Here is a 21,867-nt window from a genome sequence, read left to right as displayed (position 1 = left end):
CCCGCTGCTGCCGCCGCCCGCCTGGCCCCGGCTCGTCCCGCGCCGCTGCTGCAGCCTCCCGGCGCACCAGAAGGTGAGAGACACCCCCGAAGCCCTGCCCGGGCTGTCCCCCGTGTCCCCTTCCCTGCCCCTTCACTTTCCCCCTCTGCGTTTTCCGTCCCCTCCCCGCGCGGCTCCGTTTGCCCCGCGGATAGAGTTATGGGATCATCAGGGCTGGAAAAGAGCTTTAGGAGAAGCACTGGCGCTGGAGCCCCCGAGCCACATCACCCACACGGCTCCTGGACGTCTCTGGGGATGGGGACCCCACCACATCCATGGGTAAAGCTGTTCCAACGCCTGGCAGCCCAAACTGGGAAAGAATCGTTGGGTTTTGTGCCTTTGGCACCACTTAGCCTCAGTCCAGACAGCCCCTGGACAGCTGTCGGGTGCTATCTCCATCACCTCTGTCCTTTACCCCAGCACCGCTGTTGGTCCCTCAGCAGACCCAGGCTCTCTATAACCTTATCTTGGTAGAATCACAGAGTGTTAAAGGATTGGAGTGGGCCTTAAAGCCATGTCTAGGGACACCTTCCACTGTCCCAGGTTGCTCCAAGCCCCATCCAGCCTGACCTTGAATACCCAGGGATGGGGCAACCACAACCTCTGCCCTCAGGACCCAGTGTGGGTTTGCCCGGGGTTCTTCACCAGCAGCTTGGGGCAGTCCTGGGGATTTGCAGCTGATCTGTGCCCCACAGCACGTCACCCTCAGCTCAGCTGAGGATTTGTCGCTGTCCTGTGTGTGATTCCTGCTGCTGGATCTGTCTGGGTTGTGACACTGCGCTGTCCCTCACAGGTGGCACTGCCAGCACTGTCCCCCACGATGCAGATGGGCACCATCGCACGCTGGGAGAAGAAGGAGGGCGACAAGATCAATGAAGGGGATCTCATAGCAGAGGTATCCTGGGGATGGGGCTGGGCTGGTCTCTCATGGGCTGCACGTGTGGCCTGGGGACTGTCCTTGGCTGAAGACAGATTTTGGATCGCAGATCCCAAGAGATGCTGGTGGGAAGGAGTGGCTGTCAGCCTCTCTGAGCTGGTTTGAGGGCAAACTTCCCTAGAGCTGCTGCCTCAGGGTGATTTTTCCAGAGCTGTGACCCTACAAGGGACTGGGAGGCTCTGTGCTCACCATTTCCTGTTCTCTCTCAAAGGTGGAGACAGACAAAGCTACAGTTGGCTTTGAGAGCCTGGAGGAATGTTACCTGGCCAAGATCCTGGTGCCAGAAGGAACAAGGGATGTTCCTATTGGGGCCATAATATGTATCACTGTAGAAAAGTAGGTATTTTCCTAACCCTTGACGTGAATTTCCCCTCTTGGGGCTTCTGGGGTACCTTGAGTGAAAGACTGAGACCATCACCTGACGGGGTTTGGGGCTCTGTGTGTTCTTCTAGGCCTGAACATATTGATGCCTTCAAAAATTACACCCTGGATTCTGCAGCAGCTGCTGCCCCCGCAGCCTCAGTGCCTCCCCCTCCAGCTGCAGCCCCCTCCCCACCGCCTCAGCCTTCTCCACAGGCCCCTGGCAGCTCTTACCCTCCTCACATGCAGGTAAGAGAGCACTGCTCCTGCTTTAAGGCTTCTTGCACTCTTTTTCTGCCCCTGGCATTGCTCCTCTGGGGCATTTTGTCATAAAAACTGCCTGGAAAGGGAATTTATTATGCCACTTCAGTCATTGTGTGATTAGAGCAGGTGTTGAGGAACATCTCAGAAAGCTTTTTTAATAAATTTGTTTCAGCATCTCAGCTGCTGGTGGAGGAGAGACTTGTCCCTCCAGGGTTGTCTTGAAAAATGTGCTATATCTGCATTATTTGGACAGTTCTGGTATAAAAAGACCTTGTGCTTAGTGTGAATAAGCTCTGCTGATATCTCAGAGTAGAACTGCAGTCTGTGGTGCTCTGGTGAGCACACCAAATGTGTCTGTGAGTGACTAATAATGAATTGTGTTTGTGGATGTGAGCTTTTTGCATTGCTTAGATTTTGAAGTGTATCCACGGATGGATTTGAGCACTTTGTGCAGAGGGTTGCTTTGACATCCCTTTGAAAATTAAAATCTGGAATATTCAACCCCATCCCACAGATAAAACATGTGGGAACTGATTTGTCTGAGATATTACTTAAAGTCAGTAATAAAAGAATTAATGAAGGACTTCTAAATTTGTGTTTTGGCTGCTAATGTTGCTTTTTCCCCTCTGCTTGCTCCCTCTGCCCAGTTTTGCTCCACATGTGCTTGTCAGAGTGACAAAGTGACTTGTTCCAGCCCTCCTTAGCCTTGCAGGGTGATGGCAGTGATGATTATTTCGATTTATCCATCTCTTGCCCTCTGCTCTTGCTTGCTCTCCTGCTCAGGCCTTGCTAAAGGAAGCCAAAGCAGCACAGTGGGCCAGCTCTGCTTGGCTGTCATGGAGCCAGACCTAGGAGTGCATTAAAGCTGCTTCTTTAGGTTGGCATCATTTCTCAGGAGTTCAGACTGTGTTCCTGAGCCTTCTGGATGACCAGGATGTGATTGTGTTGTGTTCTGTGCCTTCCCAGATCACTCTCCCTGCTCTGTCACCCACCATGACAATGGGCACAGTGCAGAGGTGGGAGAAGAAGGTTGGGGAGAAGCTGAATGAGGGAGACTTACTGGCCGAAATTGAGACAGATAAAGCCACAATCGGTGAGTCCACAGCCAAGGGTGGGTGAGGTGCCCTTGGGAGGGTCCTGAGCAGCCTCTGCCAGCTCCTGCTGTGGGATAAGTTTTGTTAACATCTCATTCCACTGGTGAGCCAAACACTGGAGCTCCTAAAAACACTTTGATTTCCTCATCAATCCTTCTTAACAAGTGCATGGAGAGGTTCCCTGCTGGAAAGGATTCTCCTGCAGGGCAAGGCTTCAGCTGCCAGCACTTAGAGCAGCTCTTCAGCTCCTCAGTGTTGTTTCTCTGCCCTGCAGGCTTTGAGGTGCAGGAGGAAGGCTACCTGGCAAAAATCTTGGTGCCTGAAGGAACAAGAGATGTGCCCTTAGGAACCCCTCTGTGCATCATTGTGGAGAAGGAGGCTGATATTCCAGCCTTTGCCGACTACCAGGCTGCTGCAGTCACTGACATGAAGGCACCAGCTCCTCCTCCTCCTCCTCCTCCTCCGGTAAGGAGAAGTCATGGGCAGCACTGGCAAGCCTGATCTGAGCTGTTGTTGACAGGAGTGTTCTGATTTGTGAGTGCAAGGCTGGTCCATGTGTTGAGAAGGGTTCATTGATTTGCCCTCCAAGACCTACAGCAGGTTTCATTCATTCTGATCTTTTTCCCAGCTTGTTGCTTGTGCCAGTTCTGATTCCTCATCCTTGAAAATGGGGAGCATAAGTTCTTTATTTGATTTGGTGTATAGCTCAGCTGACCTCCTTCCCAGTGAGTTTCTGCTTTAATTTCTGGGAGCCTTTGTGCAGATGAGTGATTGTCTCTTGACTGATAATTAGATGGGCCAGTTCTCTTGCTGTGAGTTCCACTGATGGCTTTGATTCTTTGTTAAGGTGATGGCAACTCCTGCAGCTGCTCCTCCTCCTCCCCAGCCTGCTGCTGCTCCTGCTCCAGCAGCCCCCACAGCGGGGCCACCCCACAAAGGAGGAAGGGTCATGGTCAGTCCCCTGGCAAAGAAATTGGCAGCAGAGAAAGGAATTGACCTTACCCAAGTGAAAGGTACCTTTCCTTTCCACTTCTTTGCTCTCACTATCACTTTTCTGTCCTGTAGATCCATGTTTTCCTGTTCTTCCTGACTGTGCAGCTGTGAACCAGGAGTTGTGTTCAATGATTTCTCTCTGTTGAATAAAACTGGTACCTTTACAAGCAAAGCCATGTTGGAAATAATCAAAATCCTCTCCCACTTTCCTTTGCCCTTTTCAGGTACTGGACCAGACGGCAGAATCACCAAAAAAGATGTGGAGTCATTTGTGCCATCAAAGGCTGCTCCAGTGAGTAGGCTGGAAATCTGTGGGCATGGATGTTAGAGGAATGGAAAGGCTCTGTGTTCCTGCATGGAACTGGCATTGCTGGATTGTGGGGTGGTGGTGACTGTAAGGTTGTGAAATTTAACCTGTCCTGGGGGTACTGGAGAGCTGGAAATCGCTGCTGCTCTCACAAGAGGCAGCTTGGCCTCAGCACTGAGCTGCAGTTGCTCTTTGGGTGTTTCTGGGAGTGATGCTGGTGTTCCCTGCAGGCTGCAGCTCCGGGGGCAGTTCCTGCAGCAGCACCCGAGGGGACCTTCACAGACATCCCCATCAGCAACATTCGCAGGGTAAGATTTCAGTCTTCCCCAAAATCGTCGTTTCTAGCCGTGAATTTTCCAGGCTGATTTGTGTTCCTTGCTCTGCACACACCCAGGTCATTGCTCAGAGGCTGATGCAGTCCAAACAAACAATACCTCACTACTACCTGTCCATCGATGTAGACATGGGAAAAGTCTTGGTGCTAAGGAAAGAACTCAATCAGGTGAGGTCTGGCATCTTAGCCTGGAAAAAAACACTCTTTTCAGTGCCTTTTGTGGGTCAGTTCTGGACTGTCTGTGACAGAATGAGATTTTCCTCATGTCTGCTGATTCCCGACTTCCCTAAGGGGCTGTTCTGAGCTCAGCTTGGTGGTGATTCCTTATTTCAGGTGGACAATAAAAGGATAGAAAGCTTCTTACCTGTAAGAAAGGTAAAAAGTTAAGGCAGAATCATAATTCTAAGCCAAGTTTGAGGAAAACTAAACATTTAAAAAAAACGAAATTCTTAAATTATGAAGGAGATGCTGTCACCTTCTAAATTATCTTTGAGTTTTAATGTCTGCAAGTGGTGTGATTGTTTTGTGATGTTTCCTGTGAACTGCAGTGGCTGCTCTCATTAACTGGGGTGATGTGCAGGGGACAAACTGACACCTGGAATCTCTTTATTTGCAGGAGATCTCAGATAACATTAAACTTTCTGTCAATGATTTCATCATTAAAGCTTCTGCTTTGGCGTGCTTGAAGGTGCCTGAGGCAAATTCTTCATGGTTGGACACAGTTATTAGGCAGTAAGTTTATGGCATGGTCAGAGCCAGGAACTTCCTTTGTTCAAAAGAGAGCTTCTGCTGGGATTTGAGGGAGGGGGAAAATGCGATGTCAAGGTGAGAGGTTTTGTTAAAGTGATAAAATCTTTGAGTCTAAGGCTGGTGGGCAAGGTGAAATAATTGTTGCAAATTAATGTTAATTTTGGGCTGTCTGTATTGTTTTGAATTTTTTTTGTTTGCTCTCTTGCTGGAGGGATTTCAGCTGCTGTGTGTGTTGCAGGAATCATGTGGTGGATGTGAGTGTGGCTGTCAGCACCCCGGCAGGGCTCATCACCCCCATCGTCTTCAACGCTCACATCAAGGGCCTGGCTGCCATCAGCAAGGACGTGGCTTCCCTGGCAGCCAAAGCCCGGGAAGGGAAGCTCCAGCCTCACGAATTCCAGGTGAGACACTCGTGGTGTTGTTCAACTCCACTGCTCTTGACTTGTTTAAAAGGAGCAAAGACTGTTTTGTGATGGTTGAGCCTTGTTGAGTAATCACAGAATAAATACCCTGAGTGGGAAGGGACCCCCAGGGATCATGGAATCCAGCCCCTGGCCCTGCACAGACACCCCCAAATCTCCCCATGAGCTCTGGCAGCCTCTGGGGGAAGAACCTTTCCCTGATCTCCATCCCAAATTCCCCTGGCACAGCTCCAGCACTCCCTGGATCCTGTCCCTGCTCATCAAAGAGCCTTCCCTCATCAGGAAGCTGCAGACTGCGATGAGGTCCCCCCTCTTCTCATATTCCCACATAAAACAGTTTTTGTGAGTTTCACCATGAATGTGTTTGTTTTCTTCTAGGGTGGTACTTTCACGATTTCCAATTTAGGAATGTATGGGATTAAGAATTTCTCTGCCATAATCAATCCACCTCAAGCCTGCATCCTGGCAGTGGGGTCCTCAAAAGAAAGACTAGTGCCAGCTGACAATGAGAAAGGGTGAGTTTTCATCTCATCCTGAACTCAAACCCTGAAATCGTCCCTAGTTTGTTTGTTTGGTTTTTTTTTTAATCATTAAACAATGATTAGGTTATTATTAGATAATAATTTAAAAAACCCTAAATGTCTTGTTGACACAGTGCTTTCAGTCCTTGCTTAAATTTGCATTTAAGGAAAACCTAAAGGGTGGATGCTGTATATAATATCCCCTTGCCTGGAACTAAAATGTTTCTTTTCCTTTGTGTGGGGCTGTCCTTGTGCTGCAAGGAAAGCTGAGCTCCCTGCCCTAAGGGGAACACTCTGGGGTGTTTTTAGTGCCTGTGGGAAGCTCCTTCTTTAGTTTTCCTCAGAGAAGGAATGACAATCAGGGGAAAATGTCTGTCACCACGCACCTGAGCTGTTCCTGGCTCTCTAGGAGTAGCTTTTCTGCTGTGTGAGTGGCACTGCCTCACAGAGGAGTGTGTTAACCTTTCTTTTGTTGTTTTTCTCGCAGCTTTGACGTGGCCAGCATGATGGCTGTCACCCTGAGCTGTGACCACCGTGTTGTGGATGGAGCAGTTGGAGCACAGTGGCTTGCTGAGTTCAAGAATTTCCTTGAAAAGCCAGTAACCATGCTGCTATAATTTAACCATGCAAAGCAGAATTTTCCTGGGTCACACTGTTGTGTTTTAAACAAGCTATTTAGACTTTAGTGTTCAGACTTTGAGAGAGTTCTTTTCTTTTTTTTTTTTTTATTTAAAATATGTATTATATTATCTGGTAATTTTACCAGTCTGTACAGAAAAAAAAAAAAAAAGTTTGCAAAAGTGCTTTTCAGAGCAATATTACAGCTACACTGTATTTTTATACAGTTAGTTAACTTGCAAACTCTTCCAAAACAGAGTTAAGCATCCCAGATTAAAAAATAAAAACCAAACCTCTAAATTATCCTGGCATTGTGCCAGCTGCTTCTAAACTCGGGTGCCCAGGGGGTGCATACCAACAGATTCATGACCTCAGTGTTGTCAGAGATTGGAATTTCAAACATCTCTTTACAGGGGTGCAGATGGGATGGCCACAGAAAGGTACAAGGAGGAGGGGAACTGGCGCATTGTCCTGTTCCTGGCGTGGGGGAGATGGCCCAGCACTGAGGGACTGAAGTGCCTGGGGATAGTGTCTCAAAGGCCAAGCACTGCTGGTCCAAAGCCTTTTTGGAATTTGGCACTGGCTGGGACCTTCTCAGCTACGTGATCCCTTTGGAGCTCTTTAGGTGAAAGAGCAGCGCTGTCTGTGGGGTGGCAGCTCCCGGGTACCACAGGGAATGTGCTGTCTGCTCATGGACTCTCACTGACATCTGCTTTTCCTTTGGAAACTGTGTAGCTGCTGTTCCTGTGGCTGAGTTAACGCCATGGACATAAATAACTGCTTTGCAGAACGTTCAGTGTGTGTTGGGAGCGAGTACAGACAAATCCCACACGCTGATAATCCCACCAGGGGACGTTAATCATGTGAGGACTGGGATGTTTGGGATTTTTCATTTCAGGCATTCTAACATAGGAAGCTCTGACTTAAGCCACTGGAATTGCAGACCTTCCCTGGATTGTCTGTGTTGTCCAGCCTCAGTAAAGCTGCAGAATGTGCTCTCCATGTACATATTGTATGTAAGGTGCTTCTCTTGTCTGTTGGACTCGTGTCCAGTTATCCCAGGCATTGTATCCTGCAAAGGCTGCAGTGCTGAACATTCTGAAATTCCAGTTTCCACATGGAAATGTTCATGTAAAAAAAGGACAACCGTGCAGCAATGACAGAGTGACCAGGAGAATTAAATATAGGAGGGCAGAGTTGGGAAAAAAGGAAGCATATGTTCAGGCTGATCCTGTTATTCTGTATATTGCATTAAGTACTGTCTCCTGTAAAATTAAAATACTTCACTAAAGATATTGAAAGAAAATACTGTGGAAATTAAATATTTTTGTGGGAACTATTTAGTGTCTGGTTGCTGTGATGCCTTGCTTAAACAAAAAAAAAGTGCATTAAGGTTTTGGATTTTCTTGAATGACCTGAAGTACCTGATTCCAGACTGGCTCTAGTGAACCCATGTTCCATTAAATGTTTGGAATTGACAAATACTAAACCACGTCGCAGTGCTTTTTCTCTTCAGTTGTGTGTGGCTTTCGCAGTGAAACTCACCCTGTTAACATGAAATGTAATCACAAATCTTCCCAGACATTTGCTTTTTGCTGTCTGCAGCTTCCTCTCTGCACTGTCCACCTGTGGGGCTGTGTGTGACGAGATCCTCCAGCATTAAATACTCAGAGAGCTGTTCTAACCATGGGAATCCTGTCCATTTATTTAACAAAAACACATCACCACTGTCACTGCTGTCCCTTGAGTAGTCCTTTACTACACCAGATAACTACTGGAACTAAATATTCAAGTATTCTTTGAATATTTACAGTCTTTACTCATTATTTTTGTACATTTGGTGCTGCTATGCTACTATTCCTCCAACCTTCCTTTTTTCCTTGCATCTCTAAAGGTATTTGAGATATTCACCCCTCATGAGTAAAAAGTGAATTAAAAACACCCTAAGCCCCACCACCACCAAAGATTTTCACTCTTTTGTTGTGTAATCTGCCAAATTTTCATGAAGTTTCAGTCATTTTCCCAAGCTGTGCTTCTGCAGGGGTATCTTAAAACAGCTTTGCTAAACGCTGGCTAAGAATATCCATGATTAAGGAAAACAATTAATTAAAAAGTAATTAAGACAATAAATTATAAAGAAGATTTAAAATTGGTTAAAACTATTATTTAAAAATGATTTTAAACCATTACTTAATGGTTAATTACTTTAAGTTTTATTACTTAACTAATAAAATTTTAACTAATTGAAACTATTAACGAATCATAGCATTTCCAGTATTACCCAGCCACAACGTTTCTGGGAATTTTTGCGGCCAGTTTGGGGTATTTTTTCCCCAAAAGAGGATTTCTTTAGAGCTGCCGCTTGCTGTCCCCGGCCCATCGCGGTGTCCCTTAGCTCTGGCACCGGGCGGTGCGGGCCACGGGGGCAGCGCGGGGCTGGATCCGGGGGGGAGCCGGCGGTACCGGAGCGGTTCGGGGCTGTTTGGGGCGGTTCGGGGCTGTTTGGGGCGGTTCGGGGCTGTTTGGGGCGGTTCGGGGCTTTTTGGGGCGGTTCGGGTCCGTTTTGGCCTCCCGGCCATGGCGGCGCCGTTGCCTTGGAGACGGCGCCGGAAGCGGCGCGCTCGCGGCCCCGCGCGTTTCCGCGTCCCCCGCCCGGCCCGGCCCGGCCCCGCCGCCACCAACAGCGGCACCAACAGCGGCACCGCGCCCGGCACGGGCCCGCCGCAGCGCCCGCAGCATGTCCCGCGTGCCCGTGGGGAAGGTGCTGCTGCGCAACGTCATCCGCCACACCGGAGCGCACAACAAGGTGAGGCCCGGGCCGCCCGCGGCCGGCGGGGCCTGCGGGGCCGAGCGGGGCGGCCCCGGCTGCGGGGACATGGTGAGGGTGAGGGGACATCCCGGGCTGCGGGGACATGGTGAGGGTGAGGGGACATCCTGGGCTGCGGGGACATCCCGGGCTCCAGGGACATCCCGGTGCCGGCAGCCGGTGATGCGGGAGCTCCGTGCCCCGCTGCTGATCCCGCAGGGCACAGCAAATTCCTTTTATTTCGGCAGAAATAAAAGGAGTTTGGTAAATCGGCCGTATCCGCACGCTCAGGGCCACTTTCCGTTTAAGCTCGTTCCGGTTTTCCCCGAGTTTTAGTTTCACCCCGTTTCTCTTCAGTTCTCACCCGACGAGGGAATACGTCTGTGTTCACTTAAAAAGGAGCAAATCTTTAATAGGATTTATTTTATTTGTTGCACTGTGTATGTGCTCTTAATTGCGTAAAACAATTTGAACTTTGTGTGCACAAGCAGGATTTTAATGCAAGATTAAACAACTCCATTAAGTTTAGTTTTGTGAATCATAATTCAGCAGGGCTGACCACCATCAGGAAGTTCTCTTCTGGATACAGATATTGTAAAAAATCCTTTGTTTGGGGATTGTAGGAAAGATGCCTGTGAGTTTTCTGACCAGGAGTCTTGAGGTTGGAGCTCATGTGCTGCACAACTGTGAATTTTCCCTGATGTTAAAGTCGTTTCCATTTCTGTCATTTCAGCTTCAGGAAGAGACAGAAATGTGGAAAATAAGGGAGTGGGAGAAGCAGACAGAAGAGACTTACTGGAAAAGGCAGAGCAGAATGCTGTCAGACACCTCCAGGTGAGATACACCACAGAAATATTTATCTTCTCCCTGGAAAGAGGACAAGTCTCTGCTTTGAGCCTGACCATTTATCCATGGAGGTGTGAGAAGGTCCCAGGTCCCTGAGGTGGAGCTCTGGGGTGGGTGGGAGGTGTTTCCCCAGCTGAAGGAGCTGTTTTCTCTCTCTCTCTGCAGCAGTCGCATGCGCAGCGATGGATTCGACGAGGAGGGGCACAGGACAGACTGGAAATCCAGGAACCCACAGCTCCTTGACCTGGTGGAAGATGATCTCCTCAGGGCCAGATCCTGGAATAAAAAGCTGTATGAATGTGAAGCAAACATGCCAGACAGGTCTGTGAGGGAATTCCATGTTCTGTGGTCGTAATTAAAACATCTTTTTGGAGCCCTGTACCAAAAATGACACATTTCTGTTCGGTGTTTGCTGTGATGAAATAGAACTTGAGCTCATTTTGAGAATGAATAACATGTACAAACTTCCATGTCACAGAATAAGCAAATATTTATTACTCTGCCCAATGAGCTTTAAACAAATCTCAAGAAACACAAGTCCAGGGTTGTTTTAAAGAAATCTGCATTGTGGTTTGAGAACATTAGGTGTATTTAAATAGCACCAACCACATCAGTCCTATTTCCTTCCTCCCTGCCTAAACTCAGATTCATTCTGTGGCTCGGCCTTTTCAGAATTGCGATTTTGTCCTCAAAAGTTTGTCTGTTTTTAATGGATGGTTCTGCTTTCTCACAGGTGGGGGCACAGTGGATATAAAGAGTTGTACCCTGAAGAATTTGACACAGACAGGTAAGGCAGACACCCCTACTGATGGATCCAGAATCTGACAAGCTCTGCAGGGAATTTCACAAACTGAGTTTTAAATTCTGAATAGAGATCAGCCTTGAATGCAGTGCCTTACTGTTTGAAAAAAACTCAAATCCATTAATGTGGTGTGGGTCTTAGGAGAATCTTTTGTAGTAATTGAGATGTTCAGGTTTAGCTGGAGTTACCAAAATCTTTGAGTCTGGGGGGTAAATAAATTCTTGCAGTATCCTGGGGAGTGGAAAAACAAGATTTTAAGACAGAATTAATTATTTTTAACCTACACCCAGCAGAGTCATCGATATTTTTCAGGCTTACAGATTGGATGTAAATGAGTTTCATCACTCAGTGGCTTTCAGTTCACCTCCTGCTGTTCTTTTCCCAGTGATCAGCAGGAAGGAGATGAGCAAAATGCCGTCAATGGGAAGAAGAGATCCCAGCTGGGGAAGCAAACAGCCCGCGAGTCCCACAAGAGGAAAAAAACCAAGAAATCCCACAAAAAGAAACAAAAAAAGCACTCTCACAAAAAGAGGAAGAAAAAGAAAAAGGAACAGGGGAGAACTTCCACAGATTCCTCGCAGGGGGAGAGCGAGGGCTCAGGAGAGGAGACTCCGAGCACCCGCAAGGGAAAACACAAGCGCAAGAAAAAGCCCAGGAAAGTGCCTGCCAAGGAACCTACCTCTTCTTCTGGGCAGGAGAGTGACTTTTCCCATGCAAGCAGCTCCAGCACCAGCAGCTCTGAGGACACTGAATCTGGGGGGAAAAAGGAGAAACGGCCCCCAAGGAAGAGAAAGAAGCGGCACAACTCCGTGCCGGAGAGGCCGAGTGAAGTGCCGGAGAAAAGGAGCAAGAGGAAGAACTGGAAGGTGGCAGGGGATGAGAAATCTGAGGACAGCTCTGATGAGGACTGAGAGGTTTGGGTGCAGCTCAGAGCAGGAGGGGAGGACAGAGGCAGGTGTTTGTCACTCAGCACTGCCCCACTGCTCCAGCACTGTGATTTACACACACCCTGCCAGCCCACAGGGAGCCCGGCTGCCCTCGGGCTGGCCAGGCCAGCACCTGCCCGGCCCACAGCTGGGCCCATCCGGCCAGCTTCAGATTCTTTGGTTGTGATCAGGTTGAGTTTTTTTCCTTAAATTACGTTTGAACAGATTGCTCTTTTGGCTCACCAAAACAATGGCCAGTAGGAGAGAGGACAGGCTGATAAATCAAGCTGTTAACAGAGGAAATGTCACTGTAACTAACCCCCACGGCAGTTTTGTCTTCCCATCCTCCACCAAAAGCAGAGCTGTGGGGGCATGCACAGGGTCAGCTGGCCAGGGAGGGGAGCTGGGGGAATATTCCCATTCCAGCTGAAGGTGCAGTGACTTCTCTAAGGGTGAAAAAAGCCACCAGCTCATTTTGCTTGGTTTAGACTCCTGTCCAAAGCCTGCTGTGGGCTGGCCACCGTGTCTACCTTCCTTCCTTCTCCATGGGGATGCTGAAACCATCCGTGCTGACAGAGAGGCCTCGGTGGGTGCTGTGTCCTGTCTCTGCTCTGCCCAGTGTGTTACTGGAGAAACTGGTACCAGGCCGTTCTCCCTGCAGTGAACAGCCAAGCCTTTTAATAAAATAAATAAATCCAGATGTGTTTGATGCTTTTGTCATTGTTCTGGAGCAAAGCCCGGGGCCAGAGCGCAGGCCTGGGAGTCTGGGTGCTGCCTGTGTTCTCCCTGTGCTGTTTGTTTCTGCTTGACCACACTTGCAGATGAAATCAGGGCACTGGGGAAATGTGTGGGGTGATTGTTGTGTCCTGGACAAGTACAAAACACTCTCAGCAGCCCTAAATCCTCACTCCAAACCCTGATTGCTGTTCCATCCCTTCAAATGGAAAGAAAAGCGGGATGTTCATGGAAGCGTTCATGCTGTGTACAAAGTGTTTCAGTAGTGAACACACAGGCGGGTCTGCTGCGGGTGTTGAGAGGCTTGAGACAGAATTACAGGAGTACAGAATGGTTTGGGCTGGAAGGGAATTTAGAGATATTCCCGACCTTCCACCAGGTCGCTCCAACCTGCCCTTGGGGACTCCCAGCGATGGGGCAGCCGCATCTTCTCTGGCAGCTGTGCCAGGGCCTGATTCCTCCCCCAAATCCCATCTACCGCTGCCTCGGGCAGTTTCCAGCCGCCCTGCGGAGCTTTGCGGCCGCCGCTCCCGGCCCGGCCGCTCCCTCCCGGTGCCCCCGCGGGCGGAAGAGGAAGCGGAAGCTCGGGCTGCGTTTCCGTGTCCGGGCGCGGTGCCCTTGGAGCGGACATGGCGCTGGCGCTGCTGCGGGCACGGCCCCGGGGGACCGCCCTGGGTGAGTGAGGCCGGGGCCGCGGAACGGGCGAGGACCGGGACCCCGAGAGTGCGGGACCGAGGAGGGTGCGGGGCCCCGGAGGGTGCGGGATCCCGGTGGCTCCGAGCCCCCGGAGGGTGCGGGATCCCGGTGGCTCCGAGGCCCCGGAGGGTGCGGGTCCCTCCGCTGACACTGCGCCCCGTTGTCCCCGCAGCTCTCCTCGGCTCGGCCCTGCTCCGCCGCCCCGCCGCGCTCGGTGCCGCCGCCGCTCGCTGCGCTCCGGCCCGCGACAGCCACGGCCCGCCCCGCCAGGGACACGGTACTGCCCTGTCTGTGTTTGTCCGTCCGTGTTTGTGTGCCGGGGTCTCGTTTTCTCGGGATCTGGATCCCTTTTGGCATCCCTGGAATTGCTGGATGGAGCTCCGAGCTGCCGGGTGTAGCGCAAGGCATCCTGCCCAAGGGCAGGGGCTGGGATTAGATGATCCTTAAGGTCTATTCCAACTCCTGAATACTTTGTGATTCTGTCAGGAGTGGGTTGTAAAGGACCAGATTTTGGCTCGGGTCCTCCAAGGGACCAGCAGTGGTGCAGGAATAAAGGACAGAGGTGATGGAGATGGTACCCGATGGCCATACAGGGATTTAAAAACAAGATAAGCTTTAAGGTCTTTCCCACCCCAAACCAAGCTGAGTCTGTAATTTTTTTGGACCACTTAAGAGATTTTAAGAGGCAGCTGTAACGAAGAACAAAAAAGATTTACACATGGTACAGTGGTTTTCTTGGTGTGTTGTTGGGTGATACAGGGTTATAGAAAAGGAAGAAAGAATCCCAAATCCCATTGATTTAAGGGTAAAGTTGTGAAATGCTGACAGAGCAGGGCAGTAACTGTGCAGATGTTATTTGTGATTAATCATCGTGCTGTTGTGGTGCCTCAGGCTGTGAGGAGTGTGTGTTCCCTCACCTCCAGCAGCACTGCTACCAGTTAATAGCACTCCAATTTGCACTTTGCCCGAGTCCAAACTTCAGATCCTTTGCTTTCCTTCTTTCCTTATCTTGTCACTTTCTAAATTTCTTCATGCCAAAACAAAGGAAAACATTAGCATTTTGGTTTAGATGGATGGATGATAGCTGTGTGTTAGTTGAGCAATTTAGGGGTGTTGCACTGATAATTTCAGAGTCAATTCTTGATGTTTTCAGCCTGGGCTGATGCTCCCACTGTGTTTCCAGGTATTGCTCATGCTGGGTTTTGGTTTGCAGACACTCCAGATTCCAAAGCCATCCCTTCAGCCCTTACCAGAGGGGCTTTTCCCTGAGGATGTTTCTCCTTGCAGGCAGTTCCAAGGCTGCATCTTTGCACTGGACAGGGGAGCGAGCGGTCAGTGTGCTGCTGCTGGGGCTGCTCCCTGCAGCCTACCTGTACCCCGGACCGGCCGTGGACTATTCCCTGGCTGCAGCCCTCACCCTGCACGGCCACTGGTAAGCACAGCAGGGCTCAACTCACAGCCAAGCTCTGGTGGCTCCAAACCTCATCCTGGTCTGGTGTAAAACACCTGGAGAAAGTCCTCGGTCTCCACGTGACAGTCGTGGTCTTTGGCAGGAGTGCTCGTACTTTGGTCTTCCTTTCTCACCCTGTTCTCTCAGTCAGAAAAGGAACCCATAAAAAAGTGTTCTGGTCTCTTAACCTTAGGAGCATTTCCTTGCCCCTGGAATTGTTGAATCCTGGATGTTTTTAACCTGTGGAAGAACCGGTGTTGTGTGAGTGGAGGGAATAGAAAGAAGACAGATCTGTATAAAATTAATATAAAAATGTTCTGCCTCTAAAGCTCTGTGCACTGGCTTTGTGCATCTCAGTGGTGATGAGGTTCTGCATGATAAAGAGCTCACAGCAAATAACCCACTAAGGAAACTTGGATGATTATTTCATTTATTCCTGGATGGATGTTTGCTCAGTGTTGTTCTAATTAGGAGTGGACTGGCAGCATCCACCTTCCTGAGGTGATTCTGGTTTGGGAGTTCCTTGCCACAAGGATAAAGAAGATTTTCATGGTACTTTGAGGGTACCAGGTTTTCTTAAACATCAGTTTTGCCCTTAGGAATTTGTGCCAGGATTCTTGTACTTTCCTTGCTCTGACTGGGAGCTTTTTCCCAAAACAAGCATCCTGTGTCTTGTGTTGCTGGATTGTTCAAATCTGGACAGGAGTTCACTTCCAGATGTACAAAAAACTGAAAAATATGCTAGTTTCTTTGGTTGTCACTCTTCTAGTCTAAATGCATACCCAGGAGTCTTCTGTGTTTTTGTGACTGTGGCTGGTCCCACATATTTCCTTGGTTTTCCTCTTTTTCCTTGGAAGTCGGATAAGAAGGCAGATTCCAAGGATTCTGTTGTCTGGAGAGCTGTGGTCAGCACTTGGTTTCCTCAAAAAACTCTGAGCCAATCTGTGCATTTTCAGTAGAACCTGTGGAATGTTTTGTTTTTGAAATAAATCCATCCTCTTTCTGAGTGGGGACTGAGAATTCTTCAGAAAAGGCTGATGGCAGCAGGGGGGAAAAAGCGAGTTGGTACAACGGGGACACGAAGCCGATGGATTTCAGTGAGTGAACTTTGCTGATCTGAGCTTTTCTCTCTTGTTTAGGGGTCTGGGCCAGGTAATTACTGATTATGTGCATGGAGACGTCCCCATTAAAGTGGCCAACACGGGGCTGTACGTCCTGTCTGCCCTGACCTTTGCTGGCCTCTGCTACTTCAACTACCAGGACGTGGGCATCTGCAAGGCTGTGGCCATGCTCTGGAGCCTGTGAGGAGCCCCAGCCCCGACACACACGATTGTCCTCTGCTGCCTCTGCTTCATCAGCTTGTGAGCAACGTCCTGCACAGCCAAGGAACAGCCAAGGGTCCCCAGTGAGCCTGCAGGGGGCTCACAGCTAGGTTAGAACATATAGAGAAAAAACAGATTTAAAAGCAGATTTCACTGGAAAATGTCTAGTGAGAGTGGATTTGATCTGTGCTGTAAATTGGGGTGAATTAATTACATCAGTGGCAGACTTGTGTAGCTAAAGGGAACCCTCCTTGTAAAACCAGCTTTAGTGTTTTTCTGACTGTTGGTTGGTTTGCTATTCTGTAAAAGAAGCTTGGCTTGTGGAAAACTGAACTGCTTCTGACATCAGTGTGTAAGGCAGACCCTGTAACTCTTTGGACCTGGGGAGTTGATGTAGAAAAGGGAATACTTTTTTTTCTTAATCCATGCAATAAAGAATTTACAGAAATTCTGTGTGTGCTCCTGAACCATTTTTACTGCTTTTGGGTGGCCTAAAATGTTTTCTCTGCAGATAAGTCTGCTCTGCCTTACTTCATAAAACAAAAAAATATTTCTATGAGTCAATACTTAGAGGTGACTTAGACTTGACTTAATACAAGAATAATTAATGTCCCTTAGAAAATACAACAAGGATTGGTGTAAAATAAAAATACTTTTGCAGATTGACTTCAGGAACATTCAACTTCCAAGGTTTTTATCTTCATCTGCAACACTTCTTTTGAGGTTTATTTTCTAAATACTCTGGTCTGTGTTGTCCTGTGTGAGAAAACACAACAAAGAGGAGGCTGAGGGGGTGTTCTGTTCTTTTAGGGATTTTTTAGGGGGGAACTGAGATTGTGGTTTTTAATTTTCTGCTTCATCCTGACTTTCACATTCTCACAGTACTTTTGTGGCACTATTAATAGTGAGAGGAAGAGAATTTGTGCTACCATCAGGGATTATGCAACAAACAGAACGACCACGTCACGGTTTGGAGTCTGCAAGACTTTCTGATTATTTTTTTTTTAATTTTTAATTCTTTTTTTTTAAATACGGATTGGAAATTTTATTTATTAGCAAAAGCAGGTAGCTGGCCAATTTTTTTGTTTGTGTTGTGGTCAGAATAGGGCTGTGGTCCGGTTTAAATGGCAAGGTTTGTTATTTTGTGGCAGGGAGGAGGAGGGTGCAGATGATGAGTCATGGGAAAGTCCCTGTGGGCAAGCTGAGGGTCTCTCATGGAAGGTGTCTGAGGTTTCCTCACACAGGATGCAGCTGGATGTGGTGTTTAAGCTTCTTGGGTGAGAAATCTGGGAGTATTGGGAATGTAAATGTCCAGACCTAATTCAAAAGCTGTTTGGTCAACAGGCATTAAAGATTTTTGGGATCAAATTCTACATAGACATGCACATTCTTGTTTCTTCAGTAATTCTCTTCTGTCTGACTGGAAAACATTCTTCTGCTTTTTGCCAAGAACTTGCATTTATTTTTTTATTAAGTACTGAGAGTAGTTAAAACATAAAACTGACTTGTTTTGGATAAAGAAAGACTAAAGTTTCTTTTATAAAAAAACAAACTGTATTTTAAAACTGTTGAAGTGTTCCATCATAGGTTGTGATTTTCATTCTGACTGAACTTAGATAAACTCATCTTCATGGTTTCATCCACTTCATCTTTTGACAGTTTCTTTAGGATTAATTTTCTCAAGTAGCCTTCTTCCTCAAAGGCCAAGAACATTCCTCGTTCCATTGAGTATTCAAACTTAAATGCTTTGGAGCAGCAAGATGTAAATGTCTTTTTGAAAAAGATGATGTTGCTTTCACCAGGAATTTCTTTGGGAACTTCTCCTTCCTGAGGAAGGAAAAAGGGAACAGGTTAATCCCAGCACAAGCCCTGACCAGTTTTATTCCAGCTCTGAGTTGTGGATTCTGCCTGTTGGGTTTGTACGGATGAGGAGAGGGAAGCAGGTCCTTACCTTGAATCTAACGATCATTTCTCCACATTCCCTCTCACAACACATGTAATAACTTTTGTCTTCCACTTGGACACTGAAGGCCACAGGCATCCCTGCTAAGGGTGTGGTGGTTTTGTAGCAGTGAATGCTGAAATGCATCCCTTTGCCTGGAAATAAACGGATTATTACTGATAACCCGCCCACAGGGAAATGCACAGCTGAATTCAGTGATGTTCTACCACTCCCCTGGCAACTCTGGCTGTCTTGCCAGGATATTTTTCCTGACAGAAGAGCCAGGACTTGAATTTTTATGGCTTCTGGCTGTGCTTTGTGCAATCAGGCGATAAGCAGGGTGCACCACAGCAGCTGAGGTCAGCAGGCAGTGTGGGGAGTGCAGAAAGAAACTGGCATGTGGAAGTGGCTCTCTGTAAATCACACCATGGCTGGATAGAGGTGATCCAGAAATAGAGATGGTCAGTAAATAGAATTGTAAATAAATTGCTGAAGCACCCCAAAAAGTCAAAGCCAAAGCTCTAAGATTATAGCTAATGCTGTTAGAAGAAAGTAAGACCTTTTAGTTCCAATACACTCTTTGAATTTTAAAATGGTTTTTTTGTAATCAGTATAAAAAAAGGGAAGAATTAAGAATTTTGTGATCAGAGCCAAGAAAAAAATCTTAACAGCCCTTTTTCTGCATGTGACATCCTGCAGGCTTTGGTCTAACCCAGAAATCTCATCCATTACCAATGCCCAAGACACAAAATTTCACTTGCAGCTTAGTTTTATTCTTGCAAATGAAGTTTTAAGTCATTATTCTCAGTCCCACCATTGAGTGGGTGATTACAAAGAACAAAACCACCTCCAGGATAAAGCAGCAGAGCAGTGCTGATGGTTCCTATTTGGGAATTACCAGATTGCATCTCCTGGTCTGTCACATCCTCAAAGGCTGCCACGTTCAGGTCTGGGCGCACCACGAGCAGCTGGCTCTTCACATTCCTCAGCACTCGGTGCAGGGTCTTTTCCTTGCAGAGGGCATCACACTCCAGCTCTGCAGGAAAATAAAGCAAAAGTCTTCACATTTTAGCTGTTGTCTCCTCAGATCTCCACAGTTTGCTGCCAGCTTAATCTTGGCACTGTGGATGTCATGTGAAAGGAGTTCTTAGAATTTCTAACAGCAAACAAAAGGAAGGTCACAGCATCTTTTACACCTTCGCTCGAAGCAGATTTCCCAGAATACAAACATTTATTTATAGAAGCAAGAAAAGCTGCTGTGTTTGTTAACTGAGAATTCAGAAGCATCAGTTCTCTTTTGCCCAGCAATTAAAGTGCATTGCAAGGTGTTCTCAGGGAAGCCTCTACCCTGTGGCTTCTGAGGAGTTAAAGCAACATCAGCATCAGAAGGAGCAGTGAGCTGTAGCTCTGGGTTTTTTTGCAGCTCCTCTGAGTTTGAAACTTGTCCTCTCTGGATTGCTAAGTGTGAAATGAGTAACAAAATCATAAAAGAAGAGTTCTCGGCTTACCATCGTCGTCTTGGTTCCAAGCGAGCAGTGAAAAAAAGGAAAGAAAAACAACATTAAGCTGTGCCCCCACAAAAGTCACCCTGTGCCCCCACAAAAGAAGTCACCCTGTGCCCAGTGCCACCAAGGCTGAGCTGCTGTCACTACAGACAGGGTTTATCTGTGAGCAAAACAACTCCTTTGAGAACTGCAGTCACCACCAAACCAGAGGTATGCAAAATGCTTTTTTGGGGTTATTTAAGGGTGAGAAGGTTACTCTAAGCCTGAAACTGAGGAATAATTGCATGCAAATTTTTGGTTTTATTGGTGCCTTTAAGTGAGCAAAAGGATAAGAATGCATTACAAATTGCTTCTAAAAAAGAAAAGGTTTTCTAACTGACTTTTTTCCATAAGATTGGAAATTACTCACTCACTCCAAGTCCACCCCCCCAGTATTCCAACACTTCTGAGTGTCCTTTCCCAGAAGTTTTTTTGTATAATCAACAAATACTCCCCTGACTCAGATACTTTGCTAACACTTGGCTAACACTTAAAACAGAAGATGATGGGAATGTTAGATGAAATCAGACTGACAAGGGAATTGTGTTAAATCAGTATTCAAACAAAAAAGGTTATTAAGTGCTCTAATTACCGTCAAAATAGAGGCAGAAATTTTTTCCAAGTTCTACTGCACACATCAGAATCTCTTCAGCACTCATCTTCACCCTGCCCACAGCACAAGGAGAGGAATCAGAGTTAAGCTCGATGCTTTTTACCCCATAAAGGGGTGCAAGTTAAGTCTGCACAGACTGATCTTACCAGGTTCCCCCTAGAAAAGCATGAACTTCCAAAATACCCAAAAGTTAGAACCCATTCTGACTGCTTCTAAAAAGGTCATCTCTTGCACTAAAGATAATAAATGTCTTAAAACCAGATGAACAGTGGGGAGATCATCACTCCAAAAATAGCTCCTTCACTGGGATTTATTTGTGCAATCAAAATATGCAGCTCACTCCAAAGCTTTTTCACCAGTTGAAAATGAATTTTTAAACAAAACTGAGAAATATCAATGTAAGTAGCCACACATCCCCAGAGGGATTAGCGTAGGGAATCACTGTGGTTTTCCTCATCCAAATTCCTCTGGGGATTAAGCAAAGCACTTTGAAGAATGTATTTGACAGTGACTTTTTTCTCTTTGCATTTGGTGGTTTTTATCTAGTTGTGGCTGTGCAGAAGGGGCAGCAGGCTCCCAGCAGCATCTTTGCAAGCGTGCACATCCAGGCTATGGAAACGAGATAGCACAACACCCAACAATGCAATCCTTAGGGCATTAATTACAGAGTCCTCTGTAATTCTAAAGTCCAGGGGCAGGCACAGGCAGGACTTTTTACAGAGGATTAGAGGAAAAAGTAGCCCTTGGTTTGATGGGTAAAACAAAATGACTGTTAATCACAAAATCAAAAAGGTTGGAAAAGACCTCCAGCATCATCAAGCAGTGAAAGGTGGTTATTCAGACCTTTTACCAGGGGCGTTCGAAAGGAACGGCAGAAGCTCAAAGGAGTTTCTGACTGTCAGAATGACTCACCCTGAGAAAGCCGCAGGGATGCGGGGCGGGAGCAGAGGCGGCTCTCGGGGGTCCTTTCTGAATCTCGGGGGTCCTTTCTGAATCTCGGGGGTTCTTTTTGGCTCTCGGTGGCCCTTTCTGGATTTCGGGGGTCCTTTCTGGATCTCGGGGGTCCTTCCTGGCTCCTCGGGAGCTGCAGCCGGGCGATGGGAGCCGCGAGAAGCGCAGCTGCGGAGCTGCCGGGTCAGGACCGGGGCTGTGCCAAGGCCACCCCCGGTGGGTGCCCCGCCGCCGGGGATGCCCCACCCCGGGGCACTGAGGCACGGGAGGGAAGCGAGTGCTGCAGGGAGGGGTTTTATAGCGGCTGCCGAGGGCGGGAGGCTTTCCCAAGGTCTGTGCCTATGTCCGCCTTTCTCGCACGGCATTTCCCCTCCTCGCTGCGGGAGCCAGCGCCTATGCAAATCCGGCCTTCCGAGGGTGGCTTTGTAGCGCTCGGGTGTCGCTGAGCTCCTCTCCAGCCGCCCCTTCACGGCAGCTTTAAGGCAGCTTCTGCCCGTGCCCGTCCGGCTTCCCCTTGCTGGCTCCCTGCGGGAAAGCCTTTGGGATGGAAACCACCGCGATGTTGGTCCCCGACTGCCGGTGGCAGCAGCGCCCA

The 21,867-nt window shown here is 48.0% G+C and overlaps 4 protein-coding genes and 1 long non-coding RNA gene across 5 annotated transcripts; 3 read left to right on the top strand and 2 right to left on the bottom strand.

Moving 5' to 3' along the window:
- Positions 1-6: 6 nt before the first annotated feature.
- On the top strand, positions 7-8,319 carry DLAT (dihydrolipoamide S-acetyltransferase). Its single transcript, XM_015649928.1, has 14 exons — positions 7-73; positions 833-934; positions 1,188-1,312; positions 1,429-1,585; positions 2,567-2,693; positions 2,969-3,159; positions 3,542-3,707; positions 3,912-3,979; positions 4,225-4,302; positions 4,389-4,496; positions 4,945-5,060; positions 5,317-5,479; positions 5,879-6,015; positions 6,509-8,319. Exons 2-14 carry the CDS (start codon positions 860-862, stop codon positions 6,636-6,638), a joined length of 1,641 nt encoding a protein of 546 aa, XP_015505414.1. The 5' UTR covers positions 7-73; positions 833-859; the 3' UTR covers positions 6,639-8,319.
- Positions 8,320-9,278: 959 nt separating this feature from the next.
- On the top strand, positions 9,279-12,728 carry NKAPD1 (NKAP domain containing 1). The gene is made up of 5 exons (XM_015649784.3): positions 9,279-9,445; positions 10,179-10,279; positions 10,457-10,612; positions 11,025-11,078; positions 11,479-12,728. The coding sequence occupies exons 1-5, from the start codon at positions 9,377-9,379 to the stop codon at positions 12,002-12,004; spliced, it is 906 nt and encodes a 301-aa protein (XP_015505270.1). The 5' UTR covers positions 9,279-9,376; the 3' UTR covers positions 12,005-12,728.
- On the bottom strand, positions 9,832-10,460 carry LOC117245490. The gene is made up of 2 exons (XR_004500208.1): positions 10,242-10,460; positions 9,832-10,129 (listed from the first exon to the last, which is right to left on the bottom strand). It is a non-coding gene; the product is annotated as an uncharacterized LOC117245490 (long non-coding RNA).
- A 604-nt stretch (positions 12,729-13,332) lies between the features above and the next one.
- On the top strand, positions 13,333-16,673 carry SDHD (succinate dehydrogenase complex subunit D). Its single transcript, XM_015649781.3, has 4 exons — positions 13,333-13,429; positions 13,623-13,727; positions 14,738-14,882; positions 16,040-16,673. The coding sequence occupies exons 1-4, from the start codon at positions 13,384-13,386 to the stop codon at positions 16,203-16,205; spliced, it is 462 nt and encodes a 153-aa protein (XP_015505267.1). The 5' UTR covers positions 13,333-13,383; the 3' UTR covers positions 16,206-16,673.
- A 1,084-nt stretch (positions 16,674-17,757) lies between these two features.
- Positions 17,758-21,816, bottom strand: LOC107214402 (interleukin-18-like). Its single transcript, XM_015649782.3, has 6 exons — positions 21,234-21,816; positions 20,301-20,374; positions 19,673-19,681; positions 19,063-19,200; positions 18,174-18,319; positions 17,758-18,049 (listed from the first exon to the last, which is right to left on the bottom strand). The coding sequence occupies exons 1-6, from the start codon at positions 21,635-21,637 to the stop codon at positions 17,804-17,806; spliced, it is 1,017 nt and encodes a 338-aa protein (XP_015505268.1). The 5' UTR covers positions 21,638-21,816; the 3' UTR covers positions 17,758-17,803.
- Between the last annotated feature and the right edge of the window lie 51 nt (positions 21,817-21,867).

The sequence above is a fragment of the Parus major genome, chromosome 24 (assembly GCF_001522545.3).
Source record: "Parus major isolate Abel chromosome 24, Parus_major1.1, whole genome shotgun sequence".
In the NCBI taxonomy this organism is placed as follows: Eukaryota; Metazoa; Chordata; class Aves; order Passeriformes; family Paridae; genus Parus; species Parus major.
The sequence above is the reverse complement of the archived record's forward strand: the minus strand, read 5'-3'. Positions and strand labels throughout refer to the sequence as shown.